Source organism: Patagioenas fasciata, chromosome 7, assembly GCF_037038585.1.
Source record: "Patagioenas fasciata isolate bPatFas1 chromosome 7, bPatFas1.hap1, whole genome shotgun sequence".
In the NCBI taxonomy this organism is placed as follows: domain Eukaryota; kingdom Metazoa; phylum Chordata; class Aves; order Columbiformes; family Columbidae; genus Patagioenas; species Patagioenas fasciata.
Genome location: NC_092526.1, coordinates 43942086 through 43963587, shown reverse-complemented (window position 1 = coordinate 43963587; position 21502 = coordinate 43942086). Strand labels below are relative to the sequence as shown.

Genomic DNA, 21502 nt, shown 5'->3' with positions numbered 1-21502 from the left:
GAACCTGTATTCGAGTCACTTTTGGATGCTAAAACCCTGTTTCTCACCGGTTTAACAGAAGTTGTTTTGGACCCTGTTGCCCCTTAAACGAACCTGGGGTGCCTCCGGGACACCCCCCTTTCCATATTGATCCCCAGGAATGAGTCCCCCCTCAGTCTCCTCTTCTCCAGCTCCAGAGCCCCAGCTCCCTCAGCCTTTCCTCACACGGGAGATGCTCCACTCCCTCCAGCATCTTGGTGGCTGCGCTGGGCTCTCTGCAGCAGTTCCCTGTCCTTCTGGAGCTGAGGGAGAACTGGACACAACATTCCAGGGGTGGTCTCCCCAGGGCAGAGCAGGGGGGCAGGAGAACCTCTCTCATCATCTTGCACAATAACGCCCCCAAACTGAGTAGTTTTGCCAAAAAGAAATTGCAAATCTTCCAAACTCTCGCAAATAAATTTGTAATTTAACCAAAAAATGCGCAAATCTTGCCTCAAAACACTAATTTCCCCCCCATTTGCAAATCTTGCCCCAAAACCTTGCAATTTTGCGCCAAAATCTACAAATCTTGACAAGAAAATCCGTAATTTTGCCCAAACTTGGCAAATTTGCAAAAAAATTTATAACCTTTTTGGGGGAAACACTCATTTTTTGATCCATTTTTTCAGAGGAAACACATTTTTTTATTAGAAACAAGTGCATATTTTGGAGAAAACCCCAATTTTAGGGCCATATTTGGGGAGAAACACCCATCTTTGGACCCATTTTTGGAGGGTGCACACAGTTTTGGGTGCACTCATTTTTTTGGGGGGGGAAAAACAACTTTTGGGCCCACATTTTGTGGGCAAACACCATTTTTTGGACACATTTTTGGAATGAAACACCCATTTTCAGTCCCATTTTTCGTGGGGTAGTACCCATTCTGGAGGGAACAAGACCCATTGTTTTGGGAAAAAAACCAATACTTCCAATACTTGAGGTCCATTTTTGGGGGAAAACACTCAGTTTTGCGGGGAACCCATTTTTATGGGGAAAAAGCATTTTTGGGGCCCATTTTTTGGGCAAAGTACACAATTTGGGGGTGTCCTGGTTATGTCACAAACCAGACCGGGTCTCTTTCAGTGATTTTCTCTCAGCTAAGCTCTTCTCGGTCGCTGTACCTTTCTGGGTCAGCCTGCATATTTTTCCCAGGATGCCCGTGGCGCCGAACTGGAACTCGCCTCCAACCCTCGTCATCTTTTCGGTCCCCTAGCGGTGCCCGACAGCGACAGGGCAGGGGCTGTCTCAGGTCCTCCGCCTCTGCCCAACAGGGCAGGGCTCCATCGCCTTTGGGGGTGTCCCCTGGAGCCTCTCCGAGTGGCGCCAGCAGCTCCGCGCTCAGCACCAGCGGGTGCGGCTCCTCCTGAGGGGATGGGGGATGAGGGGGCGGGGCCACCGGCCGGCGGCGCGCGGGGCTGAGGCGGCGAGCTGCGATTGGCCGGGCGGGCCGCAGCGGCCATTCCCGCCTGAGCCTTGGGGCGGAGCCAGAGCGGGAGTGCGGGGGGCGGCCGGGCCAGGAGCCGCCCGCAGAGCGCCCGGAGAGCGGGCTTCGGGGACTCTGCCCGGGAACGAGCGGCAGGAGGAGAGGAGACGGCCCCAGCGGTACCGGGTGAGCTTCTGGCTGGAGCCTGGGAGCTGTTCCTCCCAGCGAGGGCTGTCGGGCACTGAACGGGCTGCCCAGGGCAGGGCTGGAGCCGCCATCCCTGGAGGGGTTTCCACAGGAGCTCCTGAGGGCCGTGGGCAGTGCCGGGGGGTTGTGCTTGGACTCCAGCACCTTCAAGGTGTTTGACACCCAAAGGGATTCTGTGGCACACTCAATTTTCACATTGCCATGGAGCCCGGAGGTCCCAGCAGGGTTTGGATCAGCGTGTTCTGGAACATTCTCAGTGGTGGGGTCTGTGTGCAGAGTGTGGTGGGAACGAGAAGAGAGGAGATGGAGAGAACAGTGGGGAGGTGGAGGAGCAGGAGTGGAGGTGAATACCAGAGAGAGCAAGTGTGTGCGGATCAGCAGTGATCACCCCAAACCTGCCCCGCAAACACGGCACCCAAAATCCTGCACCCCAAAATACTCTTCCCAAACCTGCACCCCAGATCCTGACCCCCAGAACCCTCAAACCCCAAATCCTGCACCCTAGATTCTGCATCCTTGTTATCCCTTCACCCCAAAACCCTGCAACACAAAATCCTGCAGCACCAAATCCTGCAACCCCAATTTCGGCCCTACCAAACTCTGCACCCCTAAACCCTACAAGTGAAATCTTGCACCCCCTAAACCTGCCCTCCCAAATCCTAAACCCCCAACAATGCACTCCCAAAGCCTGCACCCCAAATCCTGCCCCCCCAGCTTGCACTCTGCACCCCCAAACCGTGCACTCCCAATCCCTGAACGCCCAGGTCCTGCACCCCCACGTCCTTAACGCCCAAAATGTGCACCCCAGATCCTCCCCACCCAGTCCTGCACCCCTAATATTCCACCCTCTAATAATGCACCCCTAAGCCTCACACCCTGAAAGCTGCACCCCCAGGTCCTGAGTCCCCAAACCCTGCACCCCCAAATCCCGCGCCCTTAAATCCTGTCCTCCTAAAACCCAGGACCCCCATAATTTGCGTCCCTAAACCCTGCTCCCCAAACCACTGCACCCCCAATGCAGCACCCTCAGGTCCTGAACACCCAAACCCTGCACCCCAAAACCCTGCACCCCCAAAGGCAGCACCCCAAAAGAATTCCCTCCCAAACCTTGCACCTCAAAGGCCTGGAAACCCAAGCCCTTCAACCCCATCCCTGCAACACCAAAACCTGCACCCCAAACCCAGCACCCCAGAATCCTGCACCCCAAATCCTGCCTACCAAACCTTTCACTGCAAACCCCTGCACCCCAAGATTGTGCTGCCCTAAACACTGAACCCCCAAATCCTACACCCCCAGGTCCTTACCTCCCAAAACTCTGCACCCCCAAATGCTGCACCCCAAATCTCTCACCCCCAAATCCTTCCGCACAGAGTCCCAGAATGTCAGGGGTTGAAGGGACCTGGAAAGCTCATCCGGTGCAATCCCCCCATGGAGCAGGAACACCCAGCTGAGGTGACACAGGAAGGCGTGTACCCCCCCACCCTGCACCCCCAAATCCTTCACCCCCAAACCCTGCCCCCCAAAACTCCACCCCTCCACATCCTGAACCCTGAAACCCCGCACCCCCAAATCCTCTGCCCCAATGCTCTGCACCCTTAACACTTTGCAACCTTAAACTTCCCCCCAAACCCTGAACTCTGAAACTCTGCACCCCAAAACCCTGATCCCCCAAATTCTTTCTCAAACCCTGCACCCTTGATTCCTGCACCCCCAGTTCCTGAACTCATGAAACCTGCACCCCCAAACCCCTGCACCCCCAAACCCTGCACTCTGAGACCTGACTTCTAAACCCTGCACCCCCAAACGGTGCCCCCCCTAATCCTGAAGCCCCAGATCCTTCCCTCCCATACCCTGCAGCCCCAAATCCTGAACCCCCAGATCCTGAATTCCAGGATCTTGCACCCTCAGACCCTGCACCCCCAAATCAGACACATGAACACCCTGCACCCCCAAATCTTGCACCTCTAATCCTCCACCCCTTAACACTGCACCCCCAAATCTTTCACCCCAAAACCTCAACCCAGAACCCTGCACCCCAAAACCCTACACCTCCAAATCCTGAACCCTTAAACCCTGCACCCCCAGATCCTCCCCCCAAACGAATGCACCCCCAAAACCTGCACCCCCAGATCCTGCTGCCCCATACCCAGCACCCCAAACTCTGCACCCAGAAATCCTGCACTCTCATAACCCTGCACCTCAAACAATTCCCTTAACCCTGCACCCCCAAAACCTGTAACCCCAAACGCTGCACCCCCAGGTCCTGTCCCCAAACTCTGCACTGCCAGATCCTGCCCCCCTAAACCCTTAAAGCCCAAATATTGCACCCTCAGATCCTTCCTCAACACCCTGCACCCCCAAATTCCCCACCAAAAACCTGCAGCCCCAAACCCTGCACCACCAAGTTCTGTGCCCTGAAGCCCTGCACTGAAAATCCTGCCCCCTAACTCTGCACCCCCAAATCCTGCACCCCCAAATCCTGCATCCCTAAACCCTGCACCCCCAAATCCTTCAACCCCCAAAGCCAATGCACTGCCAAACCCTGGACCCCCAGATACTGCACCCCAGAACCCTGCACGTTGAAATCCTGCACCCCCAAACCCTGCAGCCCAGAACCCTGTACCCGATATCCTGCCGCCCCACACCTTGCACCCCCGAACCTACTACCCCAAATACTGCACCCCAAATCCTGCATCTTGAAACCCTGCACCCCTAAATCCTTCCTCCCAAGCCATGATTCCCCAAAACCTGTAATACCAAATCCTGCACCCCCAAATCCTGCACCCCCAAATCGTTCCCCCAAACCATTCGCCCCCGAATCTTTTATGTCCAAATCTGTCCCCCAAAACCTTGCACCCCTGAACTCTGCTCCCCCAAAGCCGGCCTGCGAAACCTTGTCAACCAATTCCATCACCCCCAGATCCTGCTCCCCAAACCCTGCACCCAAAATGCTGCCCCACGAACCCTGCACCCCCAAATTCTGACCCCCAATCAATGCACTGACAAACCCTGCACCCGCAGATCCTTCCCCCCCAAACCTGGCACCCTGAAATCGCTCACCCCAAATCCCTGCACTCTCAAATCTTGCACACCCCAAAAATGTGCACCCCCAAATCGTTCACCCCATATCCTGCCCCTTTAAACCCTGCACTTCAAAACCCTGTACCCCCAAATCCTGCACCCCAAGTCCTGAAACTTCAAACCCTGCGCCCTCAGATCCTTCCTTACCCAACCCTGCACCCCCAAATCCTCCAACCCCAAGTCCTGAACACCTGAACCCTGCACCCCCAACCCCTCACCCCAAAGCCCTGCACCCCCAAAGCCTGCCTCTGAACCCTGAACAACAAGGTTCTGCACCCCAAACCCTGCTCCCCCATATCCTGCTCCCCAGATCCTGCACCCCAGAATCCTGCACCCTCATACTGTGATCCCTGCACCCTGCACCCCCAGATCCTTCCCTCCCAAAACCCGTAGCCCCATAACCCTGCACCCCAAAACGCTGCACCTCCAGATCGTGAACCTTTAAACCCTGCACCCCAAATCCTTCTTCCCCAAAACCTGCACCCCAAAACCCTACAATCCCAGATCTTGCACCTGCAAATCTCTGCACTCCACAACCCTGCACCCTCAAATCCTGCACCCCTATATCCTGCCCCCCAAAACCCTGGCACCTCCAGACCCTTGACCCCCAAATCCTGCAACCCTAAACCAGGCACCCCCAAACCCTTCCCCACAAAACCCTGTACCCCTCAGACCCTGAAGCCCAAATCCCTCTCCCAAAGCCCCTGCACCCCTTAAATCCTGCACCCCTGAAATCCGGTTCCCTAAGACCCTGCAGCCACAGGTCCTGAAACCCAAACCCCTGCACCCCAAAATACTGCACCCCAATCCCTGCAGACCAACCCCGGCACCCCAGAGCCCTTCAACGCAAAATCCTGCACCCCCAGTTCCTGAACACGCAAAACCTGCCCCCCAAACCCTGCACCCCAAAACCTGCCCCCCAACACTGCACCCCAAAGTCCAGCACCCCAAGACTCTTCATCCCCAAACCCTGAGCCCCCAAATCATGCACCCCCAGATCCTGACTCCCAGAACCCTGCACCCACAAACACTGCACCCCATATCCTGCACCCCAAGATCCTGCTACCCTAAACCCTGAACCCCCAAATCCTGCACCCCCGATTCCTCTCTCACAAGCCCTGCACCCCAAAACTCTGCACCCCCAAATCCTCTCCCCCCAAACAATGCACCTGGAACCTTGAACCCGCAAACCCTGCACGCCCAGGTCCTGAACACCTGAACCCTGCCCCCGCAAATCCTTTAACCCCCAAACCCAGCACCCCAAACCCTGTACCCCCAGATCGTTCCCCAAACACCCTGCACCCCCAAACCCTGCACCCCAAATTCCTGCCCTACCAAGCCCTTCACCCAAACCACCGCACTCTTAAATCCTGCACCCCTAAACCCTGCACCCCCAAATCCTGCACCTCCAGAGCCTTCTTTCCTTCCTTCCTTCCTAAAGCCTGCACCCCAAATCGTGCCCTACCAAACCCTTCACCCCAAACCCCTGCACCCCGCAGTCTTGCTCCCCGTAATCCTGCCATCCCAAACCCTGCACCCCAAATTCTGCCCCCCAAACCCTGATCCCTGAAACACTGCACCTCCAAACCCTGTACCCCCAAATCCTTCCCCAACACCCTGCACCCCCAAACCCTGCACCCCAAGATCCTGCTCCCCTAAATCTTGAACACCCAAACCTTGCACCCTCAAATCTTACACCCCAAACCCTGCACCCCCAAATCCTGAAGCCCCAGATCCTTCCCTCCCATACCCTGCACCCCCAAATCCTGAACCCCCAAATCCTGCACCCCTAATCCTCCACCCTCTTAACAGTGCACCCCCAAAACCTGAACCACCAAATCCTTCACCCCCAAAACCTCCCTCCTCCAAACCCTGCACTTCAAAATGCTGCACCCCCAAATCCTTCTCCCCAACACCCTGCACCCCCAGATCCTGACCCCAAAACCCTGCACCCCAAATCCTGTACCCCAAAGCCCTGCACTCTCAAATCATACATGCCCAGAACGTGCACCCTAAACTGTGCACCCCAAAATCCTAAACCCCTTAACCCTGCACCCCCAAATCCTCCAGACCCATGTCCCGAACCCAGCACCCCAAAATCTACCCCCCAAAACCTACATCCCCAAATCCTGCACCCCCAGGTCCTGAACACCCAAAATCTGCACCCCCAATTCTGCCTCCCCAAGACCTGCACCCCCAATTCTGCCTCCACAAGACCTTCACCCCCAGTCCCTGCTCCACTAAATCCTACACCCCCAAACCCTGCACCCCCAACCTCCTGTACCCCAAATCCTGCCCCCACAAGTTGCACCCCAAAATCCTGCACCCCAAATCCTGTCCTACTCAACCCTTCACCCCAAACCCCTTCACCACAAGATCCTGCTGCCCTAAACCCTGCACCCCCAAATCATCCCCCCCAACCCTGCCCCCCAAACCCTGTCCCCCTAAAGCCTGACCCCTAAACCCTGCTCCCCAAAACCCTGCTACCCCAAATCTTGTACCCCCAGATCCTTCCCCCAACACCCTGCAATCCTAAACCCTGCACCCCCAGTTCTGGCGCTAAACCCTGCACCACTGAACCCTGCACCCCAAAACCCTGCTCCCCCAATCCTCCCCCCCAAAACTCTGCACCCCAAAACCCTATACCCAAAACCCTGCACCCCACAAGTTGCACTCCATATCCCTGCACCCCCAAATCCTCCAGCCCTCAGGTCCTGCACCCCCAGGTGCTGAACACCTGAACCCCTCACCCCAGACCCCTCACCCCAAAGCCCTGCACCCCCAAATCCTGCCTCTAAACGCTGAATTACAAGGTTCTGTACCCCAACAGCCTGCTCACCCAGATCCTGCACCCCAGAACCCTGCACCCCCATATTCTGATCCCTACAGCCTGCACCCCCAGCTCCTGCACCCCCAAAACCTGTACCCCTAAATCCTGCACCCTTCAACCCTGCAGCCCACAACGCTGCACCCCCAACCTCTGCAGCCCCAGTTCCTTAACGTGTGAAACCTGCACCCCCAAGTCCTGAGCCTCGAAACCTTACACCCGGAATCCTGCCCCCCAAACCATGCACCCCAAAATCAAGGCCCCTCAAACTTGCACTCAAAAGTCCGCACCAAAAAACCCTCCCCCCCCCAGTTCCTAAAGACATGGAACCTGCACCCCCAAATCCCTCACCCCAAAACCCTGCACCCCAGTACCCAACACCACCAAATCTTGCACCTCCAAATCCTGCTCCCGTTAGCCCTGCACTTCAAACCCTGCACCCCAAATCCTGCAACCAAACCCTGTACCCCAAATCCTCAACCAGCCCTTGTACCCCTAAATCCTTGACCTCCACATCCCGAATCTCCAAACGCAGCAACCCCAAAACCCTACACCCCCAATCCCTGCACCCCCAAATCATTGTCCTTCAAATCCCACACCCAAAGCTCGTACACCCCAAGATCTTGCACCCCCACACACTGCACCCCAAATCCTGCACCCCCAAATCCTCCAGCCCCATGTCCCAAACCCCCAAACCCTGCACCCTCAAGTCTTGCACCCCCAAACCATTCTCCCCCAAATCCTGCAACCCCAAACCCCACACCTCCTGCACCCCAAAATTCGACACCTCCAAATCCTAAACCCTTAAACCCTGCATCTCGCAAATCCTTCCCCCCAAAACAGTGCCCCCCAAACCCTGCACCCCAGATCCTGCAGCCCCTAACTCTGCACCCCAAACGCTGCACCCTCAGATCCTGCGTCCCCCAACCCTGCACCCCAAATCCTTTACCCCAAAATTCCCCAAACCTGCAAACCCAAATCCTGCACCCCCGGGTCCTGAACATGTGAACCCTGCACCCCCAAATCCTGCCGTACCCAACCCTTCACCCCAAACCTCTTCAACCCAAGATACTGAAACCCTAAGCCCTGCCCCCCCAAACCTACATCCCCAAATCCTGCACCCCCAGGTCCTGAACACCCAAAATCTGCACCCCCAAATCCCTGAACTCCAAAAACCTGCACCCCCAATTCTGCCTCCCCAAGACCTGCACCCCCAAACCCTGCACCACTAAACCCTGCACCCCCAAACCCTGTACCCCAAATCCTGCCCCCCACAAGTTGCACCCTAAAAACCTGCACCCCAAATCCTGTCCTACTCAACCCTTCACCCCAAACCCCTTCACCCCAAGATCCTGCTGCCCTAAACCCTGCACCCCCAAATCATCCCTCCCAACCCTGCCCCCCAAACCCTGTCCCCCTAAAGCCTGACCCCGAAACCCTGCTCCCCAAAACCCTGCTACCCCCAATCTTGCAACCCCAGATCCTGCTGCTCCAAACCCTGCACCCCCAAATCCTCCAGCCCCACGTACCGATCTCCCAAACCCTGCACCCCAGAACACTGCACCCCACAACCCCTTCACCGCCAAATCCTGCACCCCCAGCCCTACCCCCTAAACTTTCCACCCCCAAATCCTACCCTACCAAGCCCCCCTTGTCCCCAGGGCCCATACTGGCACCATGGGGACCCCCCTTGTCACTGGGGAACCATTGTGACATCCTGGGGACCTCCTCTGTCCCCAGGGTCCATTGTGACATTCAAGGAACCCATCTTTGTCCCCAGGGCCTATTGTGACACCATGGGGACCCCTTCTTGTCCTCAGGACCCATTGTAACAGGGTGGGGACACCCCTTGTCCCCAGGGCTCATTCTGACATCGTGGGGACCCCGCTTTGTCCCCAGGGCCCATTGTGACACCGTGGGGACCCCGTCTTGTCCCCAGGGCCCATTGTGACATTCTAGGAACCCCTTTGTCCCCAGAGCCCATTGTGACATCCCAGGGCTGCCCGTTGTCCCCAGGGCCAATTGTGACACCGTGGGGACCCCTCTTGTCACTGGGGCCCATTGTGACATCCTGGGTGACCTCCTTTGTCCCCAGGGCCCATTGTGACAGGTTGGGGACCCCCCTTGTCCCCAAGGCCCATTGTGACACTGTGGGGACCCCCTTGTCCCCAGGGTCCATTGTGACGTCCCAGGACCCCTCATTGTCCCCAGGGCCCATTGTGAAAGGGTGGGGACCCCCTTTGTCACTGGGGACCCATTGTGACATCCCAGGACCCCCCATTCTCCCCAGGGATCATTGTGACACCATGGGGACCCCTCTTGTCACTGGGGACCCATTGTGACACCATGGGGACCCCCCCTTGTCATCAGGGCCCATTGTGACATCCTGGGGACCCCCCATTGTCCCTGAGGCCCATTGTGACATCCTGGGGACCCTCTTGTCCCCAGGGCCCATTCTGACACCATGGGGACCCCCCATGTCACTGTGGACCCATTTTGACACCATGGGGAAACCCCTTTGTCCCCAGGCCCCATTGTGACATTCTGGGGACCCCCTTTGTCCCCAGGGCCCATTGTGGCACCATGGAGACCCCCATTGTCCCCAGGGCCCATTGTGACATCCTGGGGACCCCCCCTTGTCCCCAGGGCTTATTGTGACACCGTGGGGACCCCCTTTGTCCCCAGGGCCCATTGTGACATCCTGGGGACCCCCCTTTGTCACTGGGACCCATTGTGACACCGTGGGGAACCCCTTTGTCCCCAGAGCCCACTGTGACATCCTGGGGACCCCCCCTTATCCCCAGGGCATATTGTGTTGTCCCAGGACCCCCCTTTGTCCCCAGGGCCCATTGTGACATTCAGGGCACCGCCCTTTGTCCCCAGGGCCCATTGTAACATCCTAGGGACCCACTTTGTCCCTAGGTCCCATTGTGACCTGCAGGCGACCCACCTTTGTCCCCAGGGCCCATCGTGACACCATGGGGACACCCCAAGTCACTGGGGACCCATTGTGACACCATGGGGACCTCCCCTTTGTCGCCAGGTCCCATTGTGACATTCAGGGGACTCCCCATTGTCCCCAGAGCCCTTTGTGACATCCTGGGCACCCCCCTTTGTCCCTAGGCCCCATTGTGACGTCCCAGGACCCCCCATTGTCACCAGGGCCCATTGTGAAATCCTGGGGACCCCCCTTTGTCCACAGGGCCCATTGTGACATTCAGGGGACCCACCTTTGTCCCAAGGGCCCATAGTGACACCATGGGCCCCCCCCCTTTTTCTCCAGGGCCCATTGTGACATCCTGGGGAGCCCCCTTGTCCCCAGGGCCCATTGTGCTATCCTGGGGACACCCCTTTGTCCCCAAGGCCCATTGAGACGTCCCAAAACCCCCCGTTGTCCCCCGGGCCCATTGTGACATTCAGGGAACTCACCGTTGTCCCCAGGGCCCATTGTGACACCATGGGGACCCCCCTTGTTCCCAGGGCTCATTGGGACATCCTGGGGACCCCGTTTGTCCCCAGGGCCCATTGTGGCGCCATGGGCCCCCCTTTGTCCCCAGGGCGCATTGTGACATCCCAGGACCCCACTTTGTCCCCAGGGCTCATTGTGACACCGTGGGGACCCCATTTGTCCCCAGGGCCCATTGTGACATTCAAGCTACGCCCTTTGTCCCCATGGCCCATTGTGACACCATGGGGACCCCCATTGTCGCCAGGGCCCATTGTGACACCGTGGGGATGCCTTCTGGTCCCCAGGTCCCATTGTGACATCCTGGGGACCCCGTTTGTCCCCAGGACCCATTGTGACGTCCCAGCACTCCCCGTTTCCCCAGGGCCCATTGTGACACCGTGGGGACCCCCCTTGTCAGTGGGGCCCATTGTGACATTCTGGGTGACCTCCTTTGTCCCCAGGGCCCATTGTGACACCGTCGGGACCCCTCTTGTCCCCAGGGCCCATTGTGACATCCAGGGCACCCCCTTTGTCCCCAGAGGCCATTGTGACACCATGGGGACCCCCTTTGTCACTGGGGCCCATTGTGACATCCGAGGACCCCACTTTGTCCCCAGAGCCCATTGTGACATCCTAAGGAGCAGCCTTTGTCCCCAGGGCCCATTGTGAGATCCAAGGACCCCCATTGTCCCCAGGGCCCATTGTGACATCCTGGGGACCCCCTCGTCCCCAGTGCCCATTGTGACACCATGGGGTCCCCCCTTTGTCCTCAGGACCCATTGTAACATCCCAGGAGCCCCCATTGTCCCCAGTGGCCATTGTGACAGGATGGGACCCCCCTATGTCCCCAGGGCCCATTCTGACATTCAGAGGACCCGCCTTTGTCTCCAGGGCCTATTGGGACAACATAGGGAACTTGCTTGTCACTGGGGACACACTGTGACACCATGGGCCCCCCCCTTGTCCTCAGGGCCCATTGTGACACCCTAGGCACCTCCCATTGTCCCCAGGGCCCATTGTGACATCATGTGGACCCCCTTTGTCCCCAGGGCCCATTGTGACATTCCAGGATTCCACTTTGTCCGCAGGGCGCATTGTGACACCATGGGGACCCCCATTGTCCCCAGGGCCCATTGTGACACCGTGGGGAACCCCCTTGTCCGCAGGGCCCATTGTGACATCCCAGGACCCCACTTTGTCCCCAGGGTCCATTGTGACGTTTCAGGACACCCCGTTGTCCCCAGGGTCCTTTGTGACATGCTGGGGACCCCCTTTGTCCCCAGGGCCTATTGTGACACCGTGGGGACCCCCTTTGTCCCCAGAGCCCATTGTGACATCCCAGGACCCCTCTATGTCTCCAGGGCCCACTGTGACATCCTGGGGACCCCTTTTTTCCCCAGAGCCCATTGTGACATCGCAGGACCCTCCATTGTCCCAAGGGCACATTGTGACATCCTGGAGACCCCGTTTTCCCCAGGGGCCATGGTGGCACCGTGGGGACCCCCTTTGTCCCCAGGGCCCATTGTGACATCCTGGGGAGCCCCCTTTTTCCCCAGGGCCCATTGTGACATCCCAGGACCCCCAATTGTCCCCAGGGCCCATTGTGACATCCTGGGGACCCCCTTTGTCCCCAGAGCCCATTGTGACATCCTGGGGACCCGCTTTGCCCTCAGGGCCCATTGTGACGTCCCAGGACACCCCGTTGTCCCCAGGGCCCACTGTGACATGCTGGGGACCCCCTTTGTGCCCAGGGCCCATTGTGACACCGTGGGAACCCCCTTTGTCCCCAGGGCTCATTGTGACATCCTGGGGACCCCCCTTTGTCCCCAGGGCCCATTGTTACACGGTGTAGACCCCCTTTGTCCCAAGAGCCCATTGTGACATCCCAGGACCCCTCTTTTTCCCCAGGGCCCATTGTGACATCCTGGGGACCCCCCTTTGTCACTTGGGCCCATTGTGACATCCCAGGACCCTCCTTGTCCCTAGGGCCCATTGTGACATTCAGGGGACCCCTCTTTGTCCCCAGGGCCCATTGTGACATCCTGGGGAACGCCTTTGTCCCCAGGGCCCATTGTGGTGTCCCTGGACCCCTCATTGTCCCCAGAGCCCATTGTGACATCCTGGCGACCCCGCTTTGTCCCCAGGGCCCATTGTGGCACCATGGACACCCCCTTTGTCACTGGGACCCATTGTGACTTCCCAGGACCCCACTTGTCCCCAGGGCCCATTGTGGTGTCCCTGGACCCCTCACTGTCCCCAGAGCCCATTGTGACATCCTGGCGACCCCGCTTTGTCCCCAGAGCCCATTGTGGCACCATGGACACCCCCTTTGTCACTGGGACCCATTGTGACTTCCCAGGACCCCACTTTGTCCCCAGGGCTCATTGTGACATCCTGGGTACCCCCATAGTCCCCATGGCCCATTGTGACATCCGGGGTACCCCCTTGTCCCCAGGGCTCATCGTGGCACCGTGGGGACCCCCCTTGTCACTTGGGCCCTGGGGTCCTGGTTTTGTTAAAAACAAGTTTCTCTTGTAGTGAATTTGCCTGTCAGCTCAAGCTTCATATCAGCTGCATTTTCCTGGAGAACCCAACACATGTTTTGGCAAACCCAGCAATGGAATGAAAACTTATTGATAAGCACGGATGGACATCTCGCGAGGGGGGCAATGAGAAACTGATGACTGAGAGACTGACCAACGGTGAATAACATTCCGTTCACGTGAATACTTCATATAAAAGTGGGAGATCACGAGGATCTCGGCCCTTTTTCCCTTTTTCCTTCCCTTCTGCTCATGGCCGACATTAGGAGAGGACCTTGCTGGTCATCCCTGCGAACTGAGGCCAGTGACAGACTGAATCCAGCTCCGGTTGGCTGCAGAGTCCAGTCCAGGACTTTGGGTGCTGGCTCTGCAGTTGCTCAGACTTACAAGATTGGTTTTGTATATTTTGTATTATTTTCTCTATTCTTATCAGTGGCATCAGTAAAACATCTTTAACTTTTCCAACTCTCTCCCCTCTGTGCTTCTTCCCCTCCCGATCGCCTGTGCTGAGTGGGAAGGGGGGAGAGGGAGGGGCAAAAGGGGGAAGTGGGGGGGAGAGGAGGTTGACAACACATCTGCCAGGGTTTGATTGTCACCCCGCAATCTTAACCCTCGACACCAGCCTATCTCCATTTCCCTGCCCACGTCTATGTCCAGGCCTCCTGGGCACTGGTGCCCTCTGCGAGGAAAAAGTGGGTGGCCCTGTGGCATCCCCAGGGATTTTGGGCCATGAAGGCACCCAAGAGTGGCCCTGAGCAGGCAAGCAGGTGCCACCTGCCAGCGATGCCCTGACCACTCAGGACAAGGATCCTGGACCTTCCTGTGGTCTCAGGGGAGGCGCCCACCGCAGTGGCCCAGGAGGGAGGGGCCGCAGCTTTTGTTGACTTTTGTTCACTTTTAAGAGAGGCCTTTGGAGGAGTCAGGTGGGAATCAGGAGCTCCCTGCCGCAGGTTCCCCGTACACTGCCTTTTAGGGAGTTTCATTTGCAGACAAATGATTAAACTCCACTGCTTCATCAGATGAAGTGAAAAGATCAAATGCAGAACTCAGAACATCACTTTGTGGAGCAGCAGCGTCTGAATTCATGGCAATCTATTCAAGACAAACTTATACTCAGAGGTGCCCCAACAATATCACTCCTGTTACACAGTTTTAGTACAAATGCCCAAGTATTTAAGGACAAGAAAAGGAATCATTTAGCTGCACAGAACTGTCTTCCAAACATATGGAAGGTATTCGTTTGGGTATTTCTTTGAAGCCCCAAGTCACAAGCAAGAAACAGCACCAAGTTTAACAATAACGGTTTCTCAGTGGTTTTTGAGAACTTTTCCAAAAACCATTAGGCAAAAAAAAAAGCATTGAAAAACAAGAGCTGAGTGATACAATGTGAAAATGGCAAAAACCACACTCCAAACAATTGTTATTGCAAGAAACAGAAATCACACACAAGCTGTACAAACATACACGTTACCGGCTCTGGACAGACAGACGCACACCACGGCAGCACGTTCAGCTGTGCAAACCTTGAACCCACACGATCTAAAACCAATCTGACATTATCTGTACAACACGAGCCAGACTGGAAATATTCCAGCACATTCACAATGAAATACAATGTGTTGCTGGGCACAAACACCAATATTCACATCAGAACTGTGCAAACCATGGCATTACTCGCTTTGGATTTACAACACAGCCTATGTCTTACTGGAAAACACATTATGTTAATGTTTGGAAAGTTAATACAAGGCTACATTGTTTAGAATTCAGTGTAGTGTGTAGGGAAAACAGTGAGAACGTGTGTTTTTCGTGCTGCTTTTGACAGGCTGTGTCTCATCTCGGTGTGCTAAATGTGGCTTTTCTTCCGTGTGCACACCGAGTACAGACCCCTGGTTTTGGGATAACAGTTGTATCACCCAGATGGACACCAATCAAAGCCTTGCCCAGCCCAGCTCGCTGGAGCAGCGGGGCGGGTGCCGATGGGGCTCCAGCCGCACTGCCCTGTTTGTCAGGAGCCCCAGCGGTGCCTCCACCCGGCTGAGCAGCGAGCGGCCCAAAGGCGCAAGGCTAAAATCGAGATATTGTCTTCAATGAATGTAATTGTGATCTGTTTGTATATTTGAGCTTGGCGTGCGGTTTGCGTGTCTGAGCTCAGCCTTTTACTTCGCACGTTTATATTTGGTACCAAAAGAATTTTGTTCAGGGAGATAATTACAAAATGAGAACCGGTTCATTATTAAAGTGCCACCGCGCTCCCCGTTCAGATGCATCTGTACACATGAGAGTAAATGAGAGGGGGAAGTGATGTGAATGTGAAATTCTGGGTTAGCTGTGTTGCAGTCAGTGTTGTTCTGCGCACAGACTGATCTGGGTCTGAAATTAGTGTAAGAAACTACAAAAGGGAGGAGCTGAGGGATGTAACTATTGCTCAGCTAATTGAAATTGCATATGAAGTTTATAGTCGCAGGAACTAAATGAAGGGAGAAAGAGATTTTAAATCAGACTCTGCCTTTAGGGTTTCCGATTCATAAAATACAACCTGGGGATAAAGTACTAATTAAAACCTGGAAAGAGGAAACTCTGACCCCACGATGGGAAGGACCTTTTCTTGCCTTATTAACTACAGAACCAGCCGTTCGGACTGCAGAGAAAGGGTGGACACACGGCTCTCGAGTTAAAGGACCACGGACGGGAGAAAGAACCTGGGGAGTAACCCAAGGACCAGGGGAATTGAAATTGAAATGGACACGGGATTGGTGATGTAACCACTATCAGCACTGTTAATGTGAATGTCCAGTACAAAGAGTGAATCGCCCGTGCACCCAGCGCTGTTTGGCTTGTGCTCTAACGAACACGTGTTCAAGGAATACAGTTAAGGAATTGGATTAAATGTTGTTTATCCATAGAAAAAGCGTAAGCTACGTATTTCAGTTCCTCATTTGCAAAAATGCTGTAACTCTGTGCAGCACGACCCCTCATCTTTATCTCTCTATCTTTCCACCTCTTTCTGGCATTAACAACGCCCAGATCAAACCTCTCAGCACAGACACTGAGAAATGCCCGCGGCCCATGCTCTGTCAGTTCCTTGGAGCTGCTGCTGTTCTGAGATCCCAGGAGGAGAAACTTCTCTTCAGCCGAGTTTAACACGGAACCTGTTCTCAGCAGCCGAGCCTTCTCCTCTGTGCAAGGGCAGCAAACCGCAGGTTTGGAACCCACAGCCCCTCAGTCCCGCTGCAGCCAGCGAGGAGGCGACGAACGAGCGCGGACACCGAGTCCGCCCGCGGGACGCGCCGGTCGCGCTTTGTGCTGCGGGGTCAGCGGTGCGGAGGGCGGGGAGGAGCTCATCTGAGAGCTGAGGCTGACCTGCAGTTCAGGGGGTTTTCCACTGCACTGAGCCACCATGACGGCACGGCTGCCAGAGACTTTGTTATTTTAATAACTGTTCAACTCAGTCACATTTCGTATAAAAATTTGGCGGGTCAGGCGAATAATCGGACAGCTCTGTCGGGGTCCTGCCGGCAGCGCCGCTCGGCTCGCCCCTCCCGGTGACGCAATTTCCGGCTACAGGGCTGGGGCGAGCGGAGGCTGCTGAGCGGAGGCTGCTGAGCGGGTCCGGGGGGGCGAGCGGCGGGTCCGGGGGAGCGAGCGGCGGGTCCGGGGGAGCGAGCGGCGGGTCGGGATGGGGGCGGGAGAGGCGCCCGCGGTCGGGGCGCGCGCACAAGGATCCGTGTGCGAACGGGCCCTTGGAGACCCCGGTCCCGGGAACCCCCGGAGCTGAGCCCACAACTGCCGGTCTCTTGGTGCTTTGTGCAGGTGACAGCGCAGAGGCCGCCATGAGAAACCCGGGTGTCCCCAGCACGTTCCTGTTGGAGCAGCGCGTGGCCTGTGCAGCTTCGTGTGGGCCAAGGGAGGCGGCTGTGTCCGTGTTGGCTCAGGTCGGTGCAGCTGCGCTTGGATTTAGAGCAGTGACCCTGGCTGGCTGGTTGAGCCTTGGGGGTTGTTTATTGCTGAGAATGGCAGGGGTCTGTTCAGCAGGTCTTGAATTGCTGGGCACTTTTACCCTGCAAGAAGGGTTCATTTTCAGTGTTATTCATTCAGCGTAGCTCTCTCCATTGTACGGATAAGTTTTCCCGCTCTCAAAGGTTCCCTCTCCATTTGGTGGTTGAATTTCTCAGCGTCTCTTCTGCCGTTTGTTTTCCTTCTCCTGCAAAGTGGGGTGGGAAGGAAAAGGCAAAAGGCTCCGCTGCTTCCAGGCGGGGACTTGGTTGCTTGTATAACGTATGTCTGGTTCATCTCGAAGTAGACAGAGAAGAGTGGTGTTAGAAATCAGTCAGCTGCCTCCTGTTGGAGGGACAAAGTGTGCTGGATTTGAAGGCGTTGGGCAGGACAGGAAGAGCTGCCTTCTTGGGTCAGTGATGGGTGTTGGCGTGTATTGTCTGAGCTGGAGCTGATGGCTGTCACAACTTGAGCTCTAGAATTACTCTGAGACCCAGGAATCTCCAGTTCCTTGTGGAGCTTTTCCAGGCTGTGGAAGCCCCTTTCTGTCACAGATTATAACGCAGCCCTTGGAGAAGGGGGCACTGCTTGAGGTTCCTCAGTTTGGGCGTTGGGGAGGCGTCGTTCTTGGGCTCACACTGGGCGTGAGGAGACGTTTTCACGTGAGCTGAAGGCAGCTCTGGGTACCCAAAGCTGTTAACCGGTGTTAACAAACGCTGCTGCTGAGATTTGGGGGTGAAAGTGCCACAAATGTGATTTCCCAGGGAAAACAGAGAGATTTGTCAGTGCCTGGTTGTTCCATGGCACATTGTAGTTAAGCACAGTGGTAATTTTGCATCGATTTTACACAGGATTACTGGCTCTAACAGACTGCTTGCATCAAATGAATGTTGACTTGCTGCACTGGTGGCCTTGTGAACAGCAGATGGCTTCTGGAGGGGGTCCCTGGTGCCCCAAGAAGAGGAGTGACTCCCAGCCCCTCATTTATTTAAGGGGCTGGAAAGGGCTCAGAGATAATTGTGCTTAGAGACCCCAGATTTGAGGCTGGTGTCATCTCTAGGGGGCGTTCCATAGGGAAAGACTGGCCTGGGAGTTGAGGGGCACTGGGAGATGGTGGTGCTGGGAGGTGAGGGGCACTGTCAGGTGGGGGGATCAGGCTTTTGGGGTTGTTGCAGGATGGTTTCGAGTTGGAGCAGTGGGTCATCACCATAGGGTGTCTGGCTGTCAGGGACACACTGCTGTCCCCCCTCACCACTGTGGATGCCTGGGCCCTTCCCCGTGCAGCTGCCCCATGCAGGAAGCGGCACCGATGCCAGGGAAGGCAACTGGATCAGTGCTCAAGGCGGGAGTGACTCTGGGCCAAGGCTGGGTTGCCAGGGCGGGTGTCTCTGCCAAGCTTTGCCCTGGGGTCTGGAGGCGTGGGGAGGGGCAAGGAGTCGTCCTGGGAGGGATAAAGGTGCCCTCACCTTTTCTGGCATCACCCAGGACTCGCTGCACCGCAGAGGAAGATGAAGGTCGCAGTGCTCAGTGTGGCCCTGCTCTTCACCATCCTGCTGTGCACCCTGGAGGATGCGCAGGTGAGGCTCCAGTGAGGGCCCCCACCGGTGTCTTGTCTTGGTGCCCCCACACCCCTCTTCTTTGGGCCTCCCCATTCCATCCTTTAAGACCCGTCAGGTATCTCCTCCTCAGGATCTCCTCTGTGTCCTATAGAGGGTCCCCAAATGCTCTCCCTTTGATGGATGCCAACGCCTTTCTTTCCATCTTTCCACTCCGCCCTTTGCCTTTCACCCTGTCCACTGCGGTAGTGCCCCCAGATCCCCCTCCTTGAACACCCCCTCCCAAGCACTTTCCCGATCCCCGCGTTTTGTTCCTCTGCTGTCCTCTTCCTCCTGCCCCCACCAACAACCTCACTTGAATTCCCCGTGTCCCCTCCCCTTGAATTCTTTACCCCTCACTTGCATCCCATGCAGTCCTGTCCCTCCAGCACCCCCAGCCCGGTCCCTTGGGTTCTGCGAGTTCACAACAGTGCCCTGCCTCTGGGTCCCCCCCAGCCACCATCCTCCTTGGAGGCCCCAAATTCCCATGTTATCCTTTTCTCCAACCCAAGCCCTGGTCCCCACATGAACAGGTATCCCAGGTGAAACTTGGAGGAATGAGGTTGGGGGGAGCAGAAGGGATTTTCAGGCTCAGATGAGGGAGAATCCAGGGGCCTGGGTGGGGCTGGGGACACCTGTGCCCCACCCACAGCCCCATTTGTCTCCAACCCCTTTCTCTTCTTTCATAGGCATTTCCAGGAACATTGCTGGAAGCAAGTGGAGGGTCTCTCCTGCATGTGAGTAGTGGGGCGGACTTGGAGGACATCCAGTCTGGGAACTGGAGGGCACCTTGGTCCTCCCCTCCCTTGCTGGGGCTGGGACATCCCAGTGACCAGTGAGGTCTCATGGTCTCTCTACAGGAGGGACTCAAACTGGGGCGAGTGAAGAGGGCTGCGGTAGGTGTCACAAGTTCTGCTGCCCCACACCCTCCCTCCCACGGCCACGAAACTCCAGGGCATCCCGGTGTGCCCCAGAACATGCCAGTGTGCCCCAGTACACTCCCATGCACCCCCTGCAGCCCCACAGAACATCCCTGCTCCCCAGTGTTTTCCCAGGGATGCCCCATTGCCCAGGGCTCCCATTGCATTCCCTTCCACCCCATCACAACCCACTACAGCCCAGTGCACCCCAGGATACCCCAGGACACAGCCCCTTCCCCAGGACCTCCACTGCTTTCTGTGCCCCACCACACAAGCTCACGCACCCCATTTTCCCTGGAGTCACCTTCCCCAAGGACCCCATTGCTTTCCCCTGCCTCCCAGTGCACCCAAGTGTGTCCCTCACCCAACCTTTCTCCCCAGCTCCCTCTGTCTGTCAGGGTGGATGATGTTTTGCAGCAGAAACACCAGGTTCCAGATCTTCCAGATGCTGAAGTGCTAGTGCACCCATCTCCTCCATTGCTGGTGAGCAGCATCAGGGCATCTCCAGCCCCACAAAGGGTCCTGGGTGGGCAGAACGTGGATCTAGAAGCAAACAGAGGAGACTGTCCATGCCCTGTGTCCCAGGCCACGCTGGACAGAGCTGCCCCCATGACTTTTGTTGCACCCAGCGGGGCTCTACGGACCCAGAGGGTCACCGTGCAGGCCAGGCTGGGGCTCTGGGGCCTTACAGACCCCAAGGATCACCCTGAGGGCTGGGCAGGGTTCTGGGAGATGTAGGGGCATCCGGGGCTAATGACACACTGGCCAAGGAGCTCTGGGTGCCACGTGGATCTCAGGAGAACCAAGTCTTGTCCTGGGCTGATTGAGGGCTCCAACTCTTCTCTCCTTCCCTGGGTCTCTGCAGAGAGAGACAGTGGGGAGAAGCCTCCCCTCATGTCCCAGCTGACACTGGAGGTCTCATTTTGGGCTCTGATTTCAGAACTGAAACTGATGGCGACAGCCGTGTCCTGTCCCCCTCCAGCGGCATGAGGAGATGAGCATCCCTGGATGACCCCATCTGATCCCCTGGGAGCCCTGGGCCATTTCCCTCTCCTAATCAGTAAATCCCTTCAGCAAAGCTACGCCTGCGTGTGGATGTGTGTCCGTGTCCATGCTTCCACTGCTGTGCCAGCACTCGGACACCTGGGTCCTCTCTGGCCACACCATGGCCATAAGCAGAGTGACTGAGGGAGCCCAGACACCTGGGGTGTCACTGTAAACGACACCTCCTTCCCACCTGCCATGTGCCCCCAGATTCGGGCAGATTAGGGGAAAGTGGAGTGTTCCCCCATGAGGCTGGAGGAGGCTGGTTCATGAGGACTGGGTTATGGACCAGTTAAACAATCTGGACATCCATAAATCCATGGGTCCAGATAGGATCCACCTGCGGGTGCTGAGGGAGCTGGCTGAGGTCACTTTAGGCCACTGTCCATGATCTTTGCTA

General features: G+C 56.7%; 1 protein-coding gene, 1 long non-coding RNA gene and 1 other non-coding gene across 8 annotated transcripts; all 3 read left to right on the top strand.

Annotated features, from left to right (window-relative positions):
• Positions 1–1507: 1507 nt before the first annotated feature.
• LOC139828473 (uncharacterized) lies at positions 1508–14012 on the top strand. The gene is made up of 3 exons (XR_011740147.1): positions 1508–1627; positions 3019–3100; positions 13543–14012. It is a non-coding gene; the product is annotated as an uncharacterized lncRNA (long non-coding RNA).
• Positions 14013–14822: 810 nt separating this feature from the next.
• Positions 14823–21140, top strand: LOC139828472 (uncharacterized). 6 transcript variants are annotated; one of them, XM_071811529.1, is made up of 6 exons: positions 14823–16460; positions 16575–17157; positions 17361–17482; positions 19029–19120; positions 19828–19875; positions 19999–20982. In XM_071811529.1, exons 4-6 carry the CDS (start codon positions 19052–19054, stop codon positions 20794–20796), a joined length of 915 nt encoding a protein of 304 aa, XP_071667630.1. In that variant the 5' UTR covers positions 14823–16460; positions 16575–17157; positions 17361–17482; positions 19029–19051; the 3' UTR covers positions 20797–20982. The 6 variants fall into 6 exon arrangements, with proteins under 6 accessions (XP_071667630.1, XP_071667629.1, XP_071667633.1 ...); XM_071811532.1 differs by lacking the exons at positions 14823–16460; positions 16575–17157 and adding an exon at positions 20999–21140 and having other exon boundaries at positions 17214–17482; positions 19999–20034; positions 20440–20541; XM_071811528.1 differs by having other exon boundaries at positions 14823–17157.
• LOC136103473 (small nucleolar RNA SNORD45) lies at positions 17955–18039 on the top strand. Its single transcript, XR_010651614.1, has one exon. It is a non-coding gene; the product is annotated as a small nucleolar RNA SNORD45 (small nucleolar RNA).
• Positions 21141–21502: the final 362 nt, after the last annotated feature.